General features: G+C 35.8%; 1 protein-coding gene across 5 annotated transcripts in view; it reads left to right on the top strand.

The window, feature by feature from the left end:
- zbbx (zinc finger, B-box domain containing) overlaps positions 1-17,036 on the top strand; it is a 52,934-nt gene that overhangs the window by 19,376 nt on the left and 16,522 nt on the right. For 3 of the 5 annotated variants that reach the window (XR_014090548.1, XM_008425339.3, XM_008425335.3), the window contains exons 7-14: positions 100-321; positions 1,985-2,195; positions 5,206-5,359; positions 9,064-9,161; positions 12,447-12,568; positions 12,735-12,793; positions 13,328-13,458; positions 16,326-16,546. Coding sequence is in view for 4 of the 5 variants with exons in the window: in XM_008425339.3 (XP_008423561.2) it covers positions 100-321; positions 1,985-2,195; positions 5,206-5,359; positions 9,064-9,161; positions 12,447-12,568; positions 12,735-12,793; positions 13,328-13,458; positions 16,326-16,546 (1,218 nt within the window). In the remaining variant the exon portion in view is untranslated. The remainder of the gene's footprint in view (positions 1-99; positions 322-1,984; positions 2,196-5,205; positions 5,360-9,063; positions 9,162-12,446; positions 12,569-12,734; positions 12,794-13,327; positions 13,459-16,325; positions 16,547-17,036) is intronic. The other 2 variants (XM_008425336.3, XM_008425337.3) reach the window with 2 other exon arrangements.

Below are 17,036 nucleotides of genomic sequence, written 5' to 3'. Positions count from 1 at the left end.
TAATGATGTTTCAATAGAATTTAGATAAGAGCAGTAATTCCAGCCTCTTAAACTAAGCAATACTGATCTGGTGTCATAAACTATGGTCTTCTGTTTCAGACAGACGCACAGGCTCAAGTGATCAGCCAAGACGTCAGCTGCTTCCAGAGAAAGATTAACCCTGGCTCTTTTCCCGGTATCTATAATCCTGATTCCAGTAGAAGCCCTGATTCCAATAACAGCCTCACATTCAATGCAATAACCACAAGAGACGATGAGTGGCCAAAGAATGGAACAAAGGTGAAGGAAAAACAGATGGAAATTTTTCATAATTGCAGCCAGGTACTGTATGTGTTGTGCAAGAGATCAGAAGCTGACTTGAAAGTATAAAATATAAGTAAATAGGGAACAATTTTTTGCACATTTCTATTCCAACATTATGAATCATAACTATGTGTACAGGCACATTCTGTTCATGACATTTGGATTTCTCTAAAAAAAATATTTGAGAAAGTTTTTACTTGATGTTGTTATGTTATCATATGAAAATTCTTTCATTTTAAATTACACTGTTTAAAACTAGTCACTATTTCAGCAGTCTCGCTTTATTTCACTTATTGATATTTTGTTCCAACAAAATATGAAGCCTCTATCCATGAATGGATACAGCGTAAAAAAATAATTTGCCAGCGGGTAAAATTACACTCCATTTGCAGTTCACATGATGTGACAATTCACTAAAAAGATATCAAACAAGCCTCTACATGGTGTGAGTTCTACCTCTGCACCATGTGAGTCAATTGAAAGAACTTCAAACAAACCCTAATTGACGCCAAATCCACAGGCTGTATCTAAAGGCAAACTTGTGAACTGCATGTACCTTTGGACTGAAAGGAGCCCTCCAGCAGCGCAGGTCTGGCAGGAACAGTTAGATTGACATTTCATACTCTTTACACCACGGAGCGCAGTTGACCTCATTCTGACAGTAGCCTTTTCAAACAACTGAGGTCACAAGGTAGCGAAAAAAAAACTTACTCCATGTGCAGCTGGTATAAATCTTGCAAATTTTTATTTAGTTACAAGTTTAAAAACAAACGAAATAAAATAATTTGCGTGTGTTCGACAACAAAGTTTGCATTCATGTTTGGATTATGCAGCTATTAATACGATTGATGATTTATTATTAACAGAGTTGAAGTTTCTTTTGGAAAGAGTTGGGGATCCACCAGAGTATCCAGAATAGTCAGCCAAACATCTTTGGTCTCTCATGAAATAAATAAATTAATTAATGCTACAGGAAACAAGACACACTTCACACATAATACTGGAATAATTTAATTAAGTCTGAGAATTTATTAACTAAATAGCTCAACATTACAGTCAAAATATTCAGCCAGCAAGCTTCTATGCCAAGCTACACAACAATAAAAAAACAAAAATCAGCAGAAGTAATTATGCAATAAAATATTAGAAAAACAAAAATGCATAAATCTCAGAGATGTGAATATGCTGTACCAGAACATGCAATACTGGAGGGGGAGTTTTCCTCGTTAGCCAAAGCTACTAAGGCTCCAGCTACCAGGGAACCAGCTAGCTTAGCTATGGAGCTAAACTAACTAGCCAGTCAACCTGTGGCTAGTTAGGTAGACGGTGTGACCATGTGGGAAACTGATGCCAAATAAGAACAAAGGAACAATGACTAAAACTAGCTTTAGAACCCAGACAAAGCAGAAAATGGGCTTTAGTGGTTCCTCAAGATTTATACTCGCCGCACATCACTCTTCCAAGAATTGGAAAGATCAAAGGAAAAAGAAAAAGGAACTGGAAGATTTAGTATACATTGTACTGACACAGAATCTGTATTCATTAAATCAGAAGAGCAGATTTGGAGGTGCTGTGTTTGATAATTAGTAGTGATCACCTTTAGTAATGAGAACATGTATGAGAACTCGCATCACATTTTGACCATCACATAAAAGCTCATGAGATATTCTTTATGTTCTAGGTTCTGGTTGTAAAACACGGCCAGGAGAAAGCAGTGGGAGTAATTGAAGATGATAAAAGTGAATTGGCCAACTCCGTTTTTACAGGACAGTACAGTGAGGAGGAGTCTGCAAGATCTTTTCAGGAGGCTCTGATACAGTGGAGAAAAGAAAGGAGCGAAGGAAAAGAAAGCCTTGTTACAACCGATGTACTGGAGACACCCACGACACCAGGTGAAATATATAGACATGGTTGGTAGGCATACACACTCATTATTTTTTAAAATGGACAAATGAATTGTTGAGGGCAGAAATTGTAGCAGTTCTGAATACAAAGTGTTTTCTTTTTTGTTTGATATAACTGCACCAGAACGTTCAGCATTCAGGCTATATTATTTCCAAGAGCTGGGCTGCCTAAAATGTGCAAATACTTCTTTGTAAAAAATATTTTGATTTTGGTGCACCGTAACATTCTTCAAAACCTCTATACAGAGACCTCCTTTATTATGTGAAAAATGACACCAAAAGAAACTTCTCTCTCTCTCTCTCTCTAATGTCATAGGACCAACGACACAGAAAATTATTTATTGCATATCCAAAGGTTCTAGTCAACAAGTAAAGTGAGAAATTAAAAAAAGGGTAACACTTTATTTGAAGGGGGGTGAATAAGACTGACATAACACCTGTCATGAATGTGACATAACATGTTTATGACATGCTATGTCATAAACATGTTATGTTTATGACATACTATGTCATAAACATAACATGCTATAGGACCAACGACACAGAAAATTATTTATTGCATATCCAATAAATAATTGAATATGCTCCATTATTTATTCACTGATTTCTGATTGTAACTGATTTCTGATCATCACTGATCAGAAATCAGTGATGATAATAAACTCAAACTTGCACAATGTTTACATTTACTTCTGACAAGATTTAAATCATAAATGGTTTTAGAGGAAAATTATGTTCAACATACTACATAAAACTTTTTAGACCCAACTCATGAATATAGTTGGTTTAAGCCAAGTTTTACATAAACTTCTGTCTTTCCTTAGCAGGTTACCAAAAAGTACTATAAACCATGCTTGAATTTTTTTTTTCCAGTTTCAGCTTGTGATTTATGATCAGAAATCAGTGATGATCAGAAATCAGTGATGATCAGAAATCATTACCGATATAAATTTGTTATAAAAGTATTACTGATTGCACTTTAAAACATAGGTAACTTTATGTTATTAAAGGTAAAGTTTAAACAGTAATGATTTCTTGGTTAATGTCAAGTTGTCATAACAAAGACATTTTGAATAATGTCAACTTTGTATTAAAAGTGTCATAATTTACCGAATGACGCTTTATGACAAGTCATAAATATTCATGAAAGCTTATTTATGTTCATAAAAGGTGTTATGTAATGTTTATGACAGTGTCATGACAGTCTTATTCACCCCCTTCAAATAAAGTGTTACCAAAAAAAGTCTTCACTTTGTTTGGAGTGTCAAGAAGACAAACACAAATCCAGCTAAAAACAAAATATTTCACTTTTAAAATATGACCTTACCACACACCAAATAAGTGTGCTCAAATTAAACATTTTCTTTTTTCATAAATTTATCATTGTAAGATTTTGCCTGTAGATACTAAATGTATGTTAACGCTTTTTACATATCTTCATAGGTGTGTCAATAAATTACCTTTGTGTGGAAAAAGCAGTATATCAAACAGTTCTGAAGGTTACTCATTACATGCACTGTAGTTCACCTACATCCAAACTCAACTAACGTATTTGAACTGTGTTACCAAAATGAATGTTCTATCTCCTTTTAAGGCTCAGGGACATGGCATCCATTATTTAAAAAAATGCATTTCATATTTTGATTCAGCTGGCCACAGGGCAGTTTTCCACTTTGCCTCTGTCCATCTTTAATGAGCTCAGTCCCAGAGGCTACTATGTTTCCTGATATTTTCTGATAAAATTTGAATGAGTAGGTACTGTATGCTTGGTGTGTATCTTTCGAGGAATGCTGTACTTTTTACTTTTGTAATTGTAGAGTTTGTGTCGAATGGTTTTTTTTCTCATTTTTGAACTGATGCAGAAATTTCCTCCTCAGAACAATTTGTTTTTAATTCTGAATAAACTGCCTTTTTCAAATAGAGGCACATCAAACAATGTGAAAAAAGTTTGTTGCACACCCGGCTTTTTATACAGTCCACATTATTTATTAATGCGTTGGCCTTCAGGCCATATGTGTGCTCTTAAAAATGCACTGGTCTAAAACGTCAATAAGTAAAATGGAATTTAAATGAAGATCGATTGTTGCCAACAATTTTGAAAAAGTGAGTGTTAATCCTGTAACAATTGCAATATATTACAATGTATATAAAAATGTTTGTTTTCATCATCCATCTATCAGAGCCTTATCTCATTTTCTTTTCAGCATTCCCTGCTCTCTCTCTGTTCATAGTCTGATCAGTTAATTAAGTAAAGTCTTCACTATTATTGGAAGATTAAGGGCTGAATGTGGTGCTAGTAGAGTATAGCTGTTGCATCATGTCGTAATAAACACGGGATCTTAAAGCAGCACTGCCTTTCCTGAGACTATGGATAAAACTATGTTAGCTAATTTTTGTAATTTTTCATCCAAACTGTATCTACATTTGTTTAAATTCATATTGTGTGTTTAAGGTTTAAATGAGGTGTGTTATTAACACAATTTATATTCTGGGTGGTTGTTTGTGTGTGCATCTGACCAGATGTTTGTGTTCATCATCAAGCCTATTTTTTCTGCTCTACTGCTTGGACGAACTCAGGTTCTGTCTATTCATTCTGCTCTGCAAATTGCGGCTGGTCCCTCTGGCGCTAATCATTTCTGCAAGGCCAATGGACCCGAGCTCCAATTTAAAGCTGACACTGTGTGAACTCCCAATGCAAAACAATCACTAAATATCCTTTACTTCTGTATTTTGTTTTCTCATATGTGATCGCTATGTTTCTGTGTTATTGTTTGAAACTTTATTCTTGCTTTGATGTGGTTAGCTTTTGTCTTTCATTGCTTTGGCAGTAGGGTGTGTTTTCAGTTGTTTTTTTTTAATAGAAAGGTGTGTTCAAAAGGCTGCTCAAAATACTATCCTGCCTTATTCTCTGACTTTGATTCACTTGTTACTTCATGCTGTGTGTCTCCACTGTTATTTCATTGTATTATGCCATGTCCCCCTCCCCATATTTTCCCAGCGTTTGTGTCAGCCATGTCGACCCAAACTGACAGCTCTCCAGGCAGAGAAGCTGATGGACTAAAAAGAGAAGGAGCAGAAGGGAAGCTAAATGTGAAGTTTTCTGAAAACAGCCTTACCTACATGGATAAGTTGCTTCTCAAGAAGCACCGCAGGTACAAATAACAATACAAATGCAAATCACATCTGCTGTTTTCAAATAAGTCCTATCAATCTAAAATATTCTATAATCATAGTTTTCAAACTGTAATACAAATACCACTGTATTTAGTGGTACCACAATTTGGCAAGTTAAATACAAGCTAATTAACTTGGATAAAACCAAGGTTTTCAAGGATGTTGATCTTTGATTCTTTAGAAAGTTTTCAAATAAGAAGTACAATGTTAACTATTTTTAGAACTGTCTGTATAAACAGAAGCAGCTTCCTTTGTGTCTTTATATTCAGATGAGTTGTGTGTGTTTTCAAAGCCATATCCAACGTTTCAGATGGAGTTGACCAACCAGTAGAATTTAATTTATATAGTCAATGATCAGACTAACTACTACTAGGAATGCACATGCTGTGTATTTTTCATCGGAGGTCATATGGTATTTTGTACTTAAAAAACTTAAAGAGGCAGTATTATGTAGAATCAAATTTTTTTTCTTGGCATCATGACAACTTGATGAGGTCAGTACAACAGTTAACATAATGTAACACATTCTCTTTCCTTCCATGTAAATTAATCATGCAGCTCCTTATATGCACCAAAACACATATTTACTGTATGCAAACATTTTTACTGTCACATACTTTTTGTTGCCGTAGAATATGCTTTACCTGCATCTCCATAGTCAGCCCTTATAAGGCACTACTGAACAAAGCAATTTCTTTGTACTTATTGTGCAGTTCATTGCCTGCAGGTTGGGCTTCTGCAGGTCCAGTTATTATAACCTTTATTTAAGCAGTTTTTTTGGCCTTAGTAGTCAGCTTGAGAGCAGGTCAGCAGGAAAGAGCTGAGTGGAGTTTTGGGCATTCTCTCTGCTGGAGCAGGAATGCTCTACATCCCAAACTGTAGCAGCCTTTAACTGTGGAATAGACCAGAGAGCCAATCTGGAGTGCAATAACCCTGAAGCAGCGATGGTAGCAGAGCTTAATGGAGAGACAGAGAGTCTTACCGGCTGGAGGGAAGAAAGAAGGAGAGGTTGAATTTTAACAAGCTTTAATAATAATGGGAAAAGGAGGGGGTAGAGAGCAGGAGAGAGCTTTAAAGAATCAGCCAAAAGTGCTCAGCTATATTAGAGTCGTAAAGTCTATCACCTTAGTAGATTTGTGCGCGGCCTGCAGGTTATAGAAAGCGAGCTTTTGACCACGCTGACTGAGCTATGTTGCAGGGGTAAGTGAGTGCTCATCCGTCCTCTGAGAGGCAGACTTTTAACAGGCCCTGAAAACTAAACTATTAAAAACCCGCATGGTGATAGGCAGGTTGACTTCTAGAAAGCAATTTTAGCCTAAATTTAAGATGAGGTTTAACAAATATTAGAGAAAATATTTGATTAACACTCCTTTACTGCTGGCAGTTTTTGCTAAGGAGTACGAAAAAGCCAAATGTGTGATAGCTCTTTGAGCTTGAAATATTGTCCCTCTAATATTGACTTTTACTAATAAGGTTTACAAGCATCTGAAACAACATGTATGCTAAAACACAAAGTTAATCTGACGTTAAATAATACAGGCCCATGATATGAATGAAAAACTGCTGGTGTTTTTTGTAGCAACTTATAGCTCAGCATTTTATTAAATTTTTTTTACATATGAAGTATTATTTTCCAAAATCTCAGAGAGGTTTTGCCTTAGGACAATTCTTCATCTTGCACCATATTTCCACTTTTTTGCAACCTTTTTCCAGAAATAGTAAGACAGTACATCTATTCAACTACCTATAGCAGAGGTCAATGTACCTAGGTCAAAAATCAAATATACTTTCTACAGATGAGCAATTTGGTCTCAAAAAGATAAATATTTATAGTAACATAACAAACAAGTTCCAGGAAGGATACAAACAAAACAAAAACATTAATTAACAACAAGATGTTAGTAGCACTAGTATCATTAATTTTAATAAATTAGGGGCAGCCATTTTTCTTTTTTTACAGACATTTATTTTTTATTAAATGCATTGAATATGCAGATAATCATTTTTGGTAAAAAGAAGGCACACATTTAAAATAAATGGGTTCATGTATTTTGAGTGTGTAGGATTTTTAATTGTTTCGCTTAATTTCCATATATAGTATCATTCACAGATAATAAAATGCTAAAGAATAAAACTGAATTGTTGTAGTTGTTCTAGCACAACGGTTTGTGTTTCTTCATTTGCTTTTTTTATGCTGCTTTGTTTTTCTTTTAACGGTGGATCAAGTTTGTGTTGTTACTATTAAAACAAAGGGCTCTTTGCACGTCAGCTTCCGTGTTTGAGGAAAAGCGGCTCGGTCGCTTCCGGTTTCTTGAAAATGGCATTTTACTCTAGGTGCTTGCAGGGCTTGGCCAAGGTAACAATTAATGATGCACATCGATCCGAAGCCCCAACAAGTAAGCTGGAGAAAGGTTTTAAGGTGTACGCCTCGTTATACACTCACAGATACAAAGGTGCGCTTTACTTTCTTTAAACTTTGTGGCTAACATTAACTTTAGCTTATGCCAGTAAGCAATATTCTCTGACATTTTTCAAATGTGCTATTTAAATATCTATTCATTTTAATCCATTCCATTCTAGTATTTACCATATTTTCAAGTATATTATGTGTGTTTGTTGTTGTTTATGTCAAACAGAGACCAAGTAAGATTACAGTTCAGGCTTTTTGCTTCCGAAACATGAGGAAGCACAACAAGCCCCATCGGTTAAAAGTAGGGCAGCACTGGTGTCGGAGTTCGACTTCAGCTGACTCAAGATTTTAAATATCGTATCAGCCAATAATTGTAAAGAGCCCACTACAGTTTGTTGGTAGTCTATATTGATTTGTGTTTATGTTCCTAAAGAATTTTCCAGAGGTGAACTTCTTTTTCTAATCCTCACCAAGTTTATGTGAGCTTACCTGGACCAAGAAATGTTGGTGACATCGGACAGGGAATCTGTTGAGTGCATGTTGGCTGATACAATACTTGAAATCTTGAGCAAATGAAGCCTTTTTTTTACTTGGTGCACTGCAATATGGTTTTTAATAAATTATGAGAGACAGTTGTCAACTACTGTGTTGTGATTGTTCTCAGTTGTAGAGGCTTGCATTATTGTCTCCAACTGAACTGAAATATAAAATTTTTCTTGCTGTGATATTTTAAAATTTTTTTATTTTTTGACATCATAATATTGAGCTCCACTACCACAGATGGTATGATACAGTGGGTACAGAAAGTATTTAGACCTCTTTAAATTTTTCACTCTTTGTTTCATAGCAGCCATTTGCTAAAATAAAAAAAAGATAATATTAAGTCTCAATGTACATTCAGGGTTCTACCTTGACAGAACCCCCCCCCAGAAATGTAGAAATCTTTTTACATTTCTGAATACTTTCCGCTGCATGTCAACACCCAGGAACTCTATACCAGGATATGAAAACTGTCTACATACCTACATACATACATACATACATACATACATACATACATACATACATACATACATACATACATACATACATACATACATACATACATACATACATACATACATACATACATACATACATACATACATACATACATACATACATACATACATACATACATACATACATAGGCAGATAGTTTGAGGGGAAGTACATATTATCTGCTTACATTTATTGTTATGTTTTAATTCAAAGTTGACTTTCTGTTTTCAGAAAACCAGTTGAAAGTCCTCCATCATTGGCATTTGGCATGGGTTTAAAATCACCAGCTACCACAGACACAGAGGAAGAGATGGCCACCATCTTAACTGGTAACACAAGCACAGCCACACATCTATTCTTTCTGTGTGATATACATCTTTTGACACAGAAAATGAGAGTGATACCATGAGATCTTGATATTTTTGCTGTACATCTAACCTTTCTGATGCACACAGTCAGAACAGGCTCTAAAACCAAGCTAACGCCTCTTCAGAAAAGTAGATCGACAGATGACTTACATCCACACATATCGCATTCAGATATACAAACACACAATTGGAAAATCTCTTTCTCTCAGCGGGTCAGACATATTGGTCCTTGCCCATTCATCCATAGCTTTGTGACAGGTAATCAGTGGCTGGGATTGTGCAGGTAGAGTGCTGTTATAAGTGGCTCAAGCTTGACAGTAAGGGATGGGGCATTCAAGGAGAGGGTTCAGCCAGTCATCTGTAGCTCACTGTCTGTAGCTTATCAGTCAATGAAGCGTTTTCATTTTCTATCTACAACCAAGGGTTAAAAGGAGATGGTAGACCAGCATTGCAACTGCCCCTTAATGCCTTTTGATCCCAGGGCATTCATCTGCTTCTTATTGCAATAAAGGGCCGTCTCTTTGTTAGTTTTTTAAATGTTATAGGTCAGAAATACTTCCTAGATCACTCTGTTTTCTGTTAAATAGTCACAACAAATTGGGAGTAATTTTAGATTGTGCTTACCTAAGGATAACATTAATTGGATTTAGTTGAGGGTTGAATATAAAAATTAACTCCTGATCAATTTTAGGTCTGTGAGTTTCAGCCACTCTATTTCACACATCCAAACGGTGCTTCTGAGAAAGTTGGTTTTGTCCCTGTTCTCCATGTAACAAAAGCCCCCCCTCAAACTCCACCACAACACTGATTTGGTTAGTTTACAATACCAGAAGATTGGCAGTTTCTGAAATACTCGGATGTGGTCGTCTGACACCAACAACTATGCCATATTCAAAATTCTGATGATGATGATGAACTTCAACAAGTTATCTTCACCACTCCTAAATGCTTATGTACTTTTCTATTTGATCGGCTAATTCAATATTTGTGTTATCAAGCAAAAATGGGTGAATCTAATAAAGTGGCCTGTGAAGGTACATTTTCCACAAACATGTTAGCACAAACTCTTTTGTTCGTTACTAGTGACCTTTGACAATAACTTGACAGAAAAGGGGCGGGGAGAAGTGGAGGAAGACATGTGGCAAAGAAACCATGGAGAGGGAGCGTGCCCGGTCTAACCACTGAGCCACGCGACGCACACACTTTCTTACACTCACAAATTGCTGTCACTCCACCACGTTGGTTTGACAGCATAAGAAAATGAAAATTTTAGATGAAGGGTTTCTTCCTACATGTAGGAAGTAAACAGCTTCTATTATTCATTGACATACTCATTTCTGCCCCTTTTATATTTAAAGATTGATGAGGGGGAGAGGCTCTGCAACCTGTTGTAACGAGCATGAATTAGAATAAAGGTTTGAAGCAGGTGGTAGGAATAGGTTATCAACCTCTGTACATCTCTACATTTCCAAAAGACACTTCTGTTTTTGTCTTATCTGCATACAGTTACAAGAAAGAATAATCTATTATTTAATTGAGTAGTGAAATCAAAGTTATGGAGTGCACTTTTTTTAAATAAGTTGCTGAAGAAATTTTGAGCACAGTAAACACTTGAATGTGGATGGTTCACCTACTTGAATAAAGCTTAAAATCCCAAATTTAATGGTAAAATGTGACCCTTTTTGTGGTTTTAACAGAAGATAGTTTCTGTACCATTCTGTTACTTTTGATTATATTTTTTTACAAAAATAAAAGACGTATGCTATGGAACAGTTGCAACCTACTTTGGACCATGCTAGTTTTCCACATTAGGAATGCAGAGCTTAAGACCAATGTCTTAGTTAATGCCATGATAAAATGAAACTTAACAGAACAGCAGTGTGTAAAAAGTGTCTGTTGGAGCAATTTGTTGAAGCACATGATTCATTTTCAGCATTTCTAATTTTAAGAGTATATTTCTAACTTGAATTGTGCATGATATAAGTGATTAGAAAATACATTTTAATTTGGTAAGCACACTTTTTGGAGGAATTATATGTGCTGAATTTAGCATTAAAAGATCAGATTTAGTTTGCTTCTGTCACAAATAGAATTTTTAACTAAAGTTTATAATGGGAATGCCTACCTCATCATGTAAACTGTTTGAAAACAGAGCACTTCATCATTTTCAAACAACTCTATATGTTCATACACATATTGCAGGTTCCAATTTTAGTCATCAAGACTTTTAAATCTTTGGAAACATGTTTTAGCATAAAATTTTTTTGATGGCAGAAACAACAATTACATCATTACCGTATCTCCACTTTCTCAACTAAATGCTTCTTATCTATCGTGATCATTTACTGCAAAGAGCCTTCAGCCTTCATACTGGATTGCAATGAAGAGTTTTTTTTACAGTGAATATGGATGATAGGAAATACAGAAATAGTGTGCTCTGAAAGTCTGGAGGCTGGGCTGATTCCGGTTCTATGAGGAAAGGGAAGGAACCAGAGAAATGGGAAACTGAAACACCAATTCTGGATAGGGCTTCCAGGATCCAGTGGAACTGAACACTGAAGGAGAGGCATGGATCCAGGTAAGTGTTGTGGAGGCTCCACAGCCATACTGGAGGTAGAGTGGACAGGTTATGGAGTCCAGGGTCAGGTTAGGCGTGGAGCAGTCATGGAACAACATGAATCCTATTCTACATGGAACAACATGAATCCAATTCTACAGCAAGACAAGGTGTGACTCCACTTGACCAGAGGAAGGATAAAACATGGACGAGTCCAGGACGAGCCGTGAAACACATCCGTAAAATTTGCTTTGCAGAGCTCAACAACACGGCATGAAAATGATGTAAGATACTACCAGCAAGAGGGTCCAACAAGCGTTGAGTGACTGCTCATTGGCTGAAAATGTGCTATATAAATAAAGTTACCTTACCTTATTTTATTTTACCTCAGCAGCTTCTTAAGACTCCAACAGCTAATTCCCTGAATCAGTAATCAGTCAGACTCTTTCACAACGATCTTCTCTGCAAGGAGTCACTCATACGAACACAAAAACTCAATCCTTCCATATTGCCTTTTTGATCATTTTGAATTTCTGAACATTTTTGTAAACATTTAAATTTTATACTTGAAATCATTTCAACTTGATTCCCAAAATTTAAATTTTATTCTGCTAAATCACAAAGAATGCTACATAAATATTCCTTATATCTTATTTTCTCAAGTCTAATTTGTGTTTTTATGTTTTTAGCTGAAGAGGAAGATTTTCGGGAGTACTGTTCATCACTGCTCAAAGTCCCTGTCAGCAAGGACAGCACTGAGTCACAAGTTTCCACGCCTGAATTATATCTAGTCATAGAAATTTTGGATGAGGTAAAAAAAAAAAAAGACCTCTTTTATCCAAGAGCTTTTTTTATACTTAATATGTCACATCAAGATACAAAAACTTACAAGTGTACTTAGAGGGTTACAATATGAACATATTGTCTATTAACATTTATGTCTAACTCGTCCTCATGTGTTTCTTTTTTCATCACAGGAATCCAAAGATAAGAAGATGGTGTCTTTGACTGAGAAAAAGTTGGATAGCAACCCAGTGTAAGACTTTGTTTAAAGCATTTCTTAGCATGGCTTATAATATAGTAGCCAGGTTTAGATTATTTCTAATAAAAAATGCAAGTTTTTACCAGCAGAGCCAAATCTGTTGTTCTCAATAACAAAAAGGGAGCAGACATGTAAAAGTTTAAAGAGCCACTCATGACAAATTCTTAGTTGCTGGTAAATGGGTGTAGAGCAGATGTTCTCTTGGTTGAAAGTATGCCTTGTTTCTTTAAGACAACAGAGAAAAAGGTAATTATTGTCTGTTCTTCCTCAGTGCTGATGTGTACATCTAGATGAATAAGCTGCATTGTTGTTAAACCTGGACTCAGTAGTTAAGTGAGTTGAGATGAATTGCTTTACTTTCAAGTCTAATTCCAAATGGTTACATTGAAGAAAAAGGGGTTACAGTGGATTAGAATGTATTTATTGTCCCATTTGGCCATCAACAGGCAGATGATTTGAGAAGGTGCCTTATTTTCCACTCAGAGTTTCAGCTGTTCAACTATCCCAAACATCTTTGTTTGTTCACAGGAGTTCAAAAGCTGATATCTCCTCTACCTGTTCAACTCAACCATCCAGACCATCTAAAGCATCAGTTCGACAAAAAGTCAAGAAGTCACATTGCCTTCACGATCAGATTTCCAAAAATGACTCGGTGAAAGGTAAGCTGTGTTTTACTATAAAACCTAAATAAGGCTTGAGATTAATTCGATTTTAATATTTTTTTTTTCCCTTGATGGCAGCAGTGCTTCTAAATTTGCCTTTGAAGGGGACCTATTATGTAAAATTCACTTTTATGCACATGTTTGTACCTCCATCTGTGTTTCTACTTTTTTCTGAAATGGTCCAAGTGCTTATAAAAACACCAATTCTTTCCTGGCAATAAGTTGATATTTTTTTGGGTCAAAAACTTATTAATTATTAAGTAACAATCAGAGGGCGCTGCCCCGTTTCCTAGCATTCCTAGCTAAGCCCACTCCCTCACCTAGCTGAGCACTTCTGGTCAGCTAGCTTTACTACTGTCCAATAGCTGTTTCATTGTACAGTTGAGCATCTGTTTCTATTTTCAGGTGTATTAGTGCAAGTGTAAAGGTTGAGTTGGGGTGGGTGTAGCAAGCAGCTTATTTCAATTTAAAGTGACAAAAGGCTCTGAAACAGTTAATTCTGAAAGGAGATAAAAATTGGCTGAACTGACCAGGTGAAATCACATCATCTGGGAATAATTTGTGCAAAATATGTAATGAAAAAGTTTTTATAACCTGTAGATCTTTTTTAACCTGTTCAAGGACGCATAGTAGGACCCAGTTGTAAAATTGTTCTTGTACAGTTAAACATAAATTTATCTTATTCCTGTCTGTGGATTATTTATCTAGCATAACCTTCAGATTGTAGGGCATCCACTTGTTCTTCTGTCAGAACATCTAAGAAATCCGCTAAAATACCAACTTCATGTTAACCAAGGACAATTAACTCTCCTACAATAAGTAAATCAAAAGCTAACTTGGATCACCACAATGCTTCCCCTCTTTACCAAATTCAAAATTTAAAACTCTCAAACCCTCTCGGCCTCCTGTTTTATTTTTAACTGATGTTTCAATTTTGGATGGTGTGACGTCAGCTATCTCAGAGGAGCATCTTTCCCCTTCTTCATCAACAATTTTTTTCCCCTGAGGTTTATGATCAGTGTCTCTCCATCAGCCTCTATTCAGTGAGTCTTATTGCCAAAGGTTTACCACTCAACCCCACAACAAAATGGTACAGAAAAAGCCCGATCTTGCCAATTATTTGCAGAAGCAATCTCATCTCTGAACCCTTATGAAACACCAAGAGGCAATCTAATCTCCCCACAGCAATTCCAGCTTCCCAGCAGTGACCCAGATTGTCTGCTATTAGACAATCAACTCACACACTCTTTATCACCTGGTACTGTAACACCACAGCTAACGTCTAAGGCCTTGGGAACGATTATTTCAATAGCCAAGCCTGTGCCAAACAATTGTCCTCAGCTATGAAGATGCTCCAGTTTTAATGTTATTAGTATGTGGTGACCACAAATTAACACCATCATGTAAAAAGGCATATTGTGTCTCATCATATCTTCTCTCAAATGACACTGTGATAATCCTGTGGATATGAATACTTCTGCAAATCACTGTGCGCTATTCCTCAAAAAGTCAGATGTAGACAGACTTTTTGGGGAATAGCTTAATTTTGCAGATAACGTTTGATACAGTCAGAATGATAGGGGATTTAGATGCTGTCTGCCATAACATTGCTGTCATTGCATTGGATTAATACACTTCATTTTCACATTGAATAATTCTATGGCGCAGTCTTGAAATTAAAAACAGGCCAACAGAAAACTATTCTCCATTTAAGGCCAATAAATTAAAATTCTTTGCAGTGAAGAAACCTGAAGAAAACAACTATTTCATGCACAGCTTAAACACAGTTAGTAGTGAATGGCTTGTAAATATCACAGTAATAGCTTAGTTTATTCTCCGGGGCTGTCAAAACAAATTTAGATCCAACTATTAACCATGTTCTATTTATTTATTTTTGTTAAAACTGATTAGAGTTTATTTCTAATTGCACATCACTCTTAAACATGTAACAAACAGAAAGGTAAATGAATGTACTAATGGCTATAAACACATTTATTGCTGCATCACCATGGCAACATTACATAGCACAGTGAAATCTGTGGCCTCTCACTCTAATCAACAGAATACCCCAAACCTTAATCCTCTGATGAAACCCACTTTAAGTTTCAAATTAAGTGTATATTTAAAATCTTTAAAAGTTTAAGGGCAGCCATGTTTAGAGGAAAGTATTTCTTTTAGCGGTTACATTCATCATAAAAAGTTAGCATGTTGTCTGGATGTATATTGTGAAGTCTCACTTGATGGGGCCCATGTTTGTAACATGTATAAGAATTGATAAGTGGATGGTAAAACTGTAGACACGGGGAAAGCAGTTAATATTTAGCACATTTAATGCATTCAGATGAATGAGACCTGATTTGACCATCCACCACTTGCATTAGAAAAAGAGAAGTCTGCTACAGTGACAGCTAAAAGGGTCTATTCTTTCACAACTTTCTCAAACCTTTTTTACTTTAACTTTCCTTCCCTTGCTTCACATGTCTACAAATATTTCTGTGTTCATCCATCATCTCTGTGTTCTCCTTAATCTTTTTCATCCTTTATTTCCACTACTTACTTCAGCTCTTTGACCAAGGAGACATTGAATGCCAGCTTTATCAGCTTATTAGAGCTTTAAAGTGTCAAGGACACTTATATCACACATTACCATTTTACTGGAATATTGAATATAAAAATGTTTTCTCCATCAGTTGAAAACATTACAAACAAGGATAGTCTGTTTTTACTGTTCACCTTGACATTTTACCATGTAACAATCATATGATGTTTATTAATACTCTTGGAAAACAAGTGTTGTTCTTTTTAGCTACAACACATTGGCAACTTTTATTTTTATGTTGGGTGTTTATTTCTGTTTGGTAAAGACAGGGATATAATGACCAGTGACAGTCTTTACCTGGCTCCAACAGAAGAAGACTCCTGTGCAGAGAAAGCAAGAATACATGGACATTTACCAAGGGAGAAATCAAGAGAAATGGCCAATAATCTGGAAATGTCTTATCGAGAGGGCTTAAGACCTGCAAAGAAAAGAACAGATAAAGATTTGCAAACCGAAGGCACAAGACAGCGGCCAGAAACACACATGGTAATATATTTTATTTACTGTACGTAAAGTAAAGTTATGCTGAAAAGAATTACTTTGTTTTATACACATGTTTTCCATGTTGCTATCTTTGTTTAATGAAAGCCCTATGATGGACTCTCACTCAAACTAGTTCCCCTTCCCTTCCTACAACCTACTTGGAGATGGATGGATGAATGGATAGATGGATGGATGGATGCATGCATGAGTGGATTTAAATGACATAGTGAAATATGTAGTTTTGTAAAAATTTAGGGGTAATTTTATACAAGCTTAGAACCTCAACCTTGAACTTCAAAAAGTGAACAGAGGTGAGTAAAGTACCAAAAAATGTATTCTAATAAGGGTAGTGGTACTTCAGCATATGTTTATTACGTAAAAGTAAGGATTTACTCAACTAAGAGTAAAAAAAACTATTTAGTAAAAAGGCAACTCAAGTACCAAGTAACGGATCAGAACATCTGATTTAATATTTACAAAAATCATCAGATAA

This window comes from Poecilia reticulata, chromosome 13 (genome assembly GCF_904066995.2).
Source record: "Poecilia reticulata chromosome 13, P_reticulata-male-v2, whole genome shotgun sequence".
In the NCBI taxonomy this organism is placed as follows: Eukaryota; Metazoa; Chordata; class Actinopteri; order Cyprinodontiformes; family Poeciliidae; genus Poecilia; species Poecilia reticulata.
The sequence above is the reverse complement of the archived record's forward strand: the minus strand, read 5'-3'. Positions and strand labels throughout refer to the sequence as shown.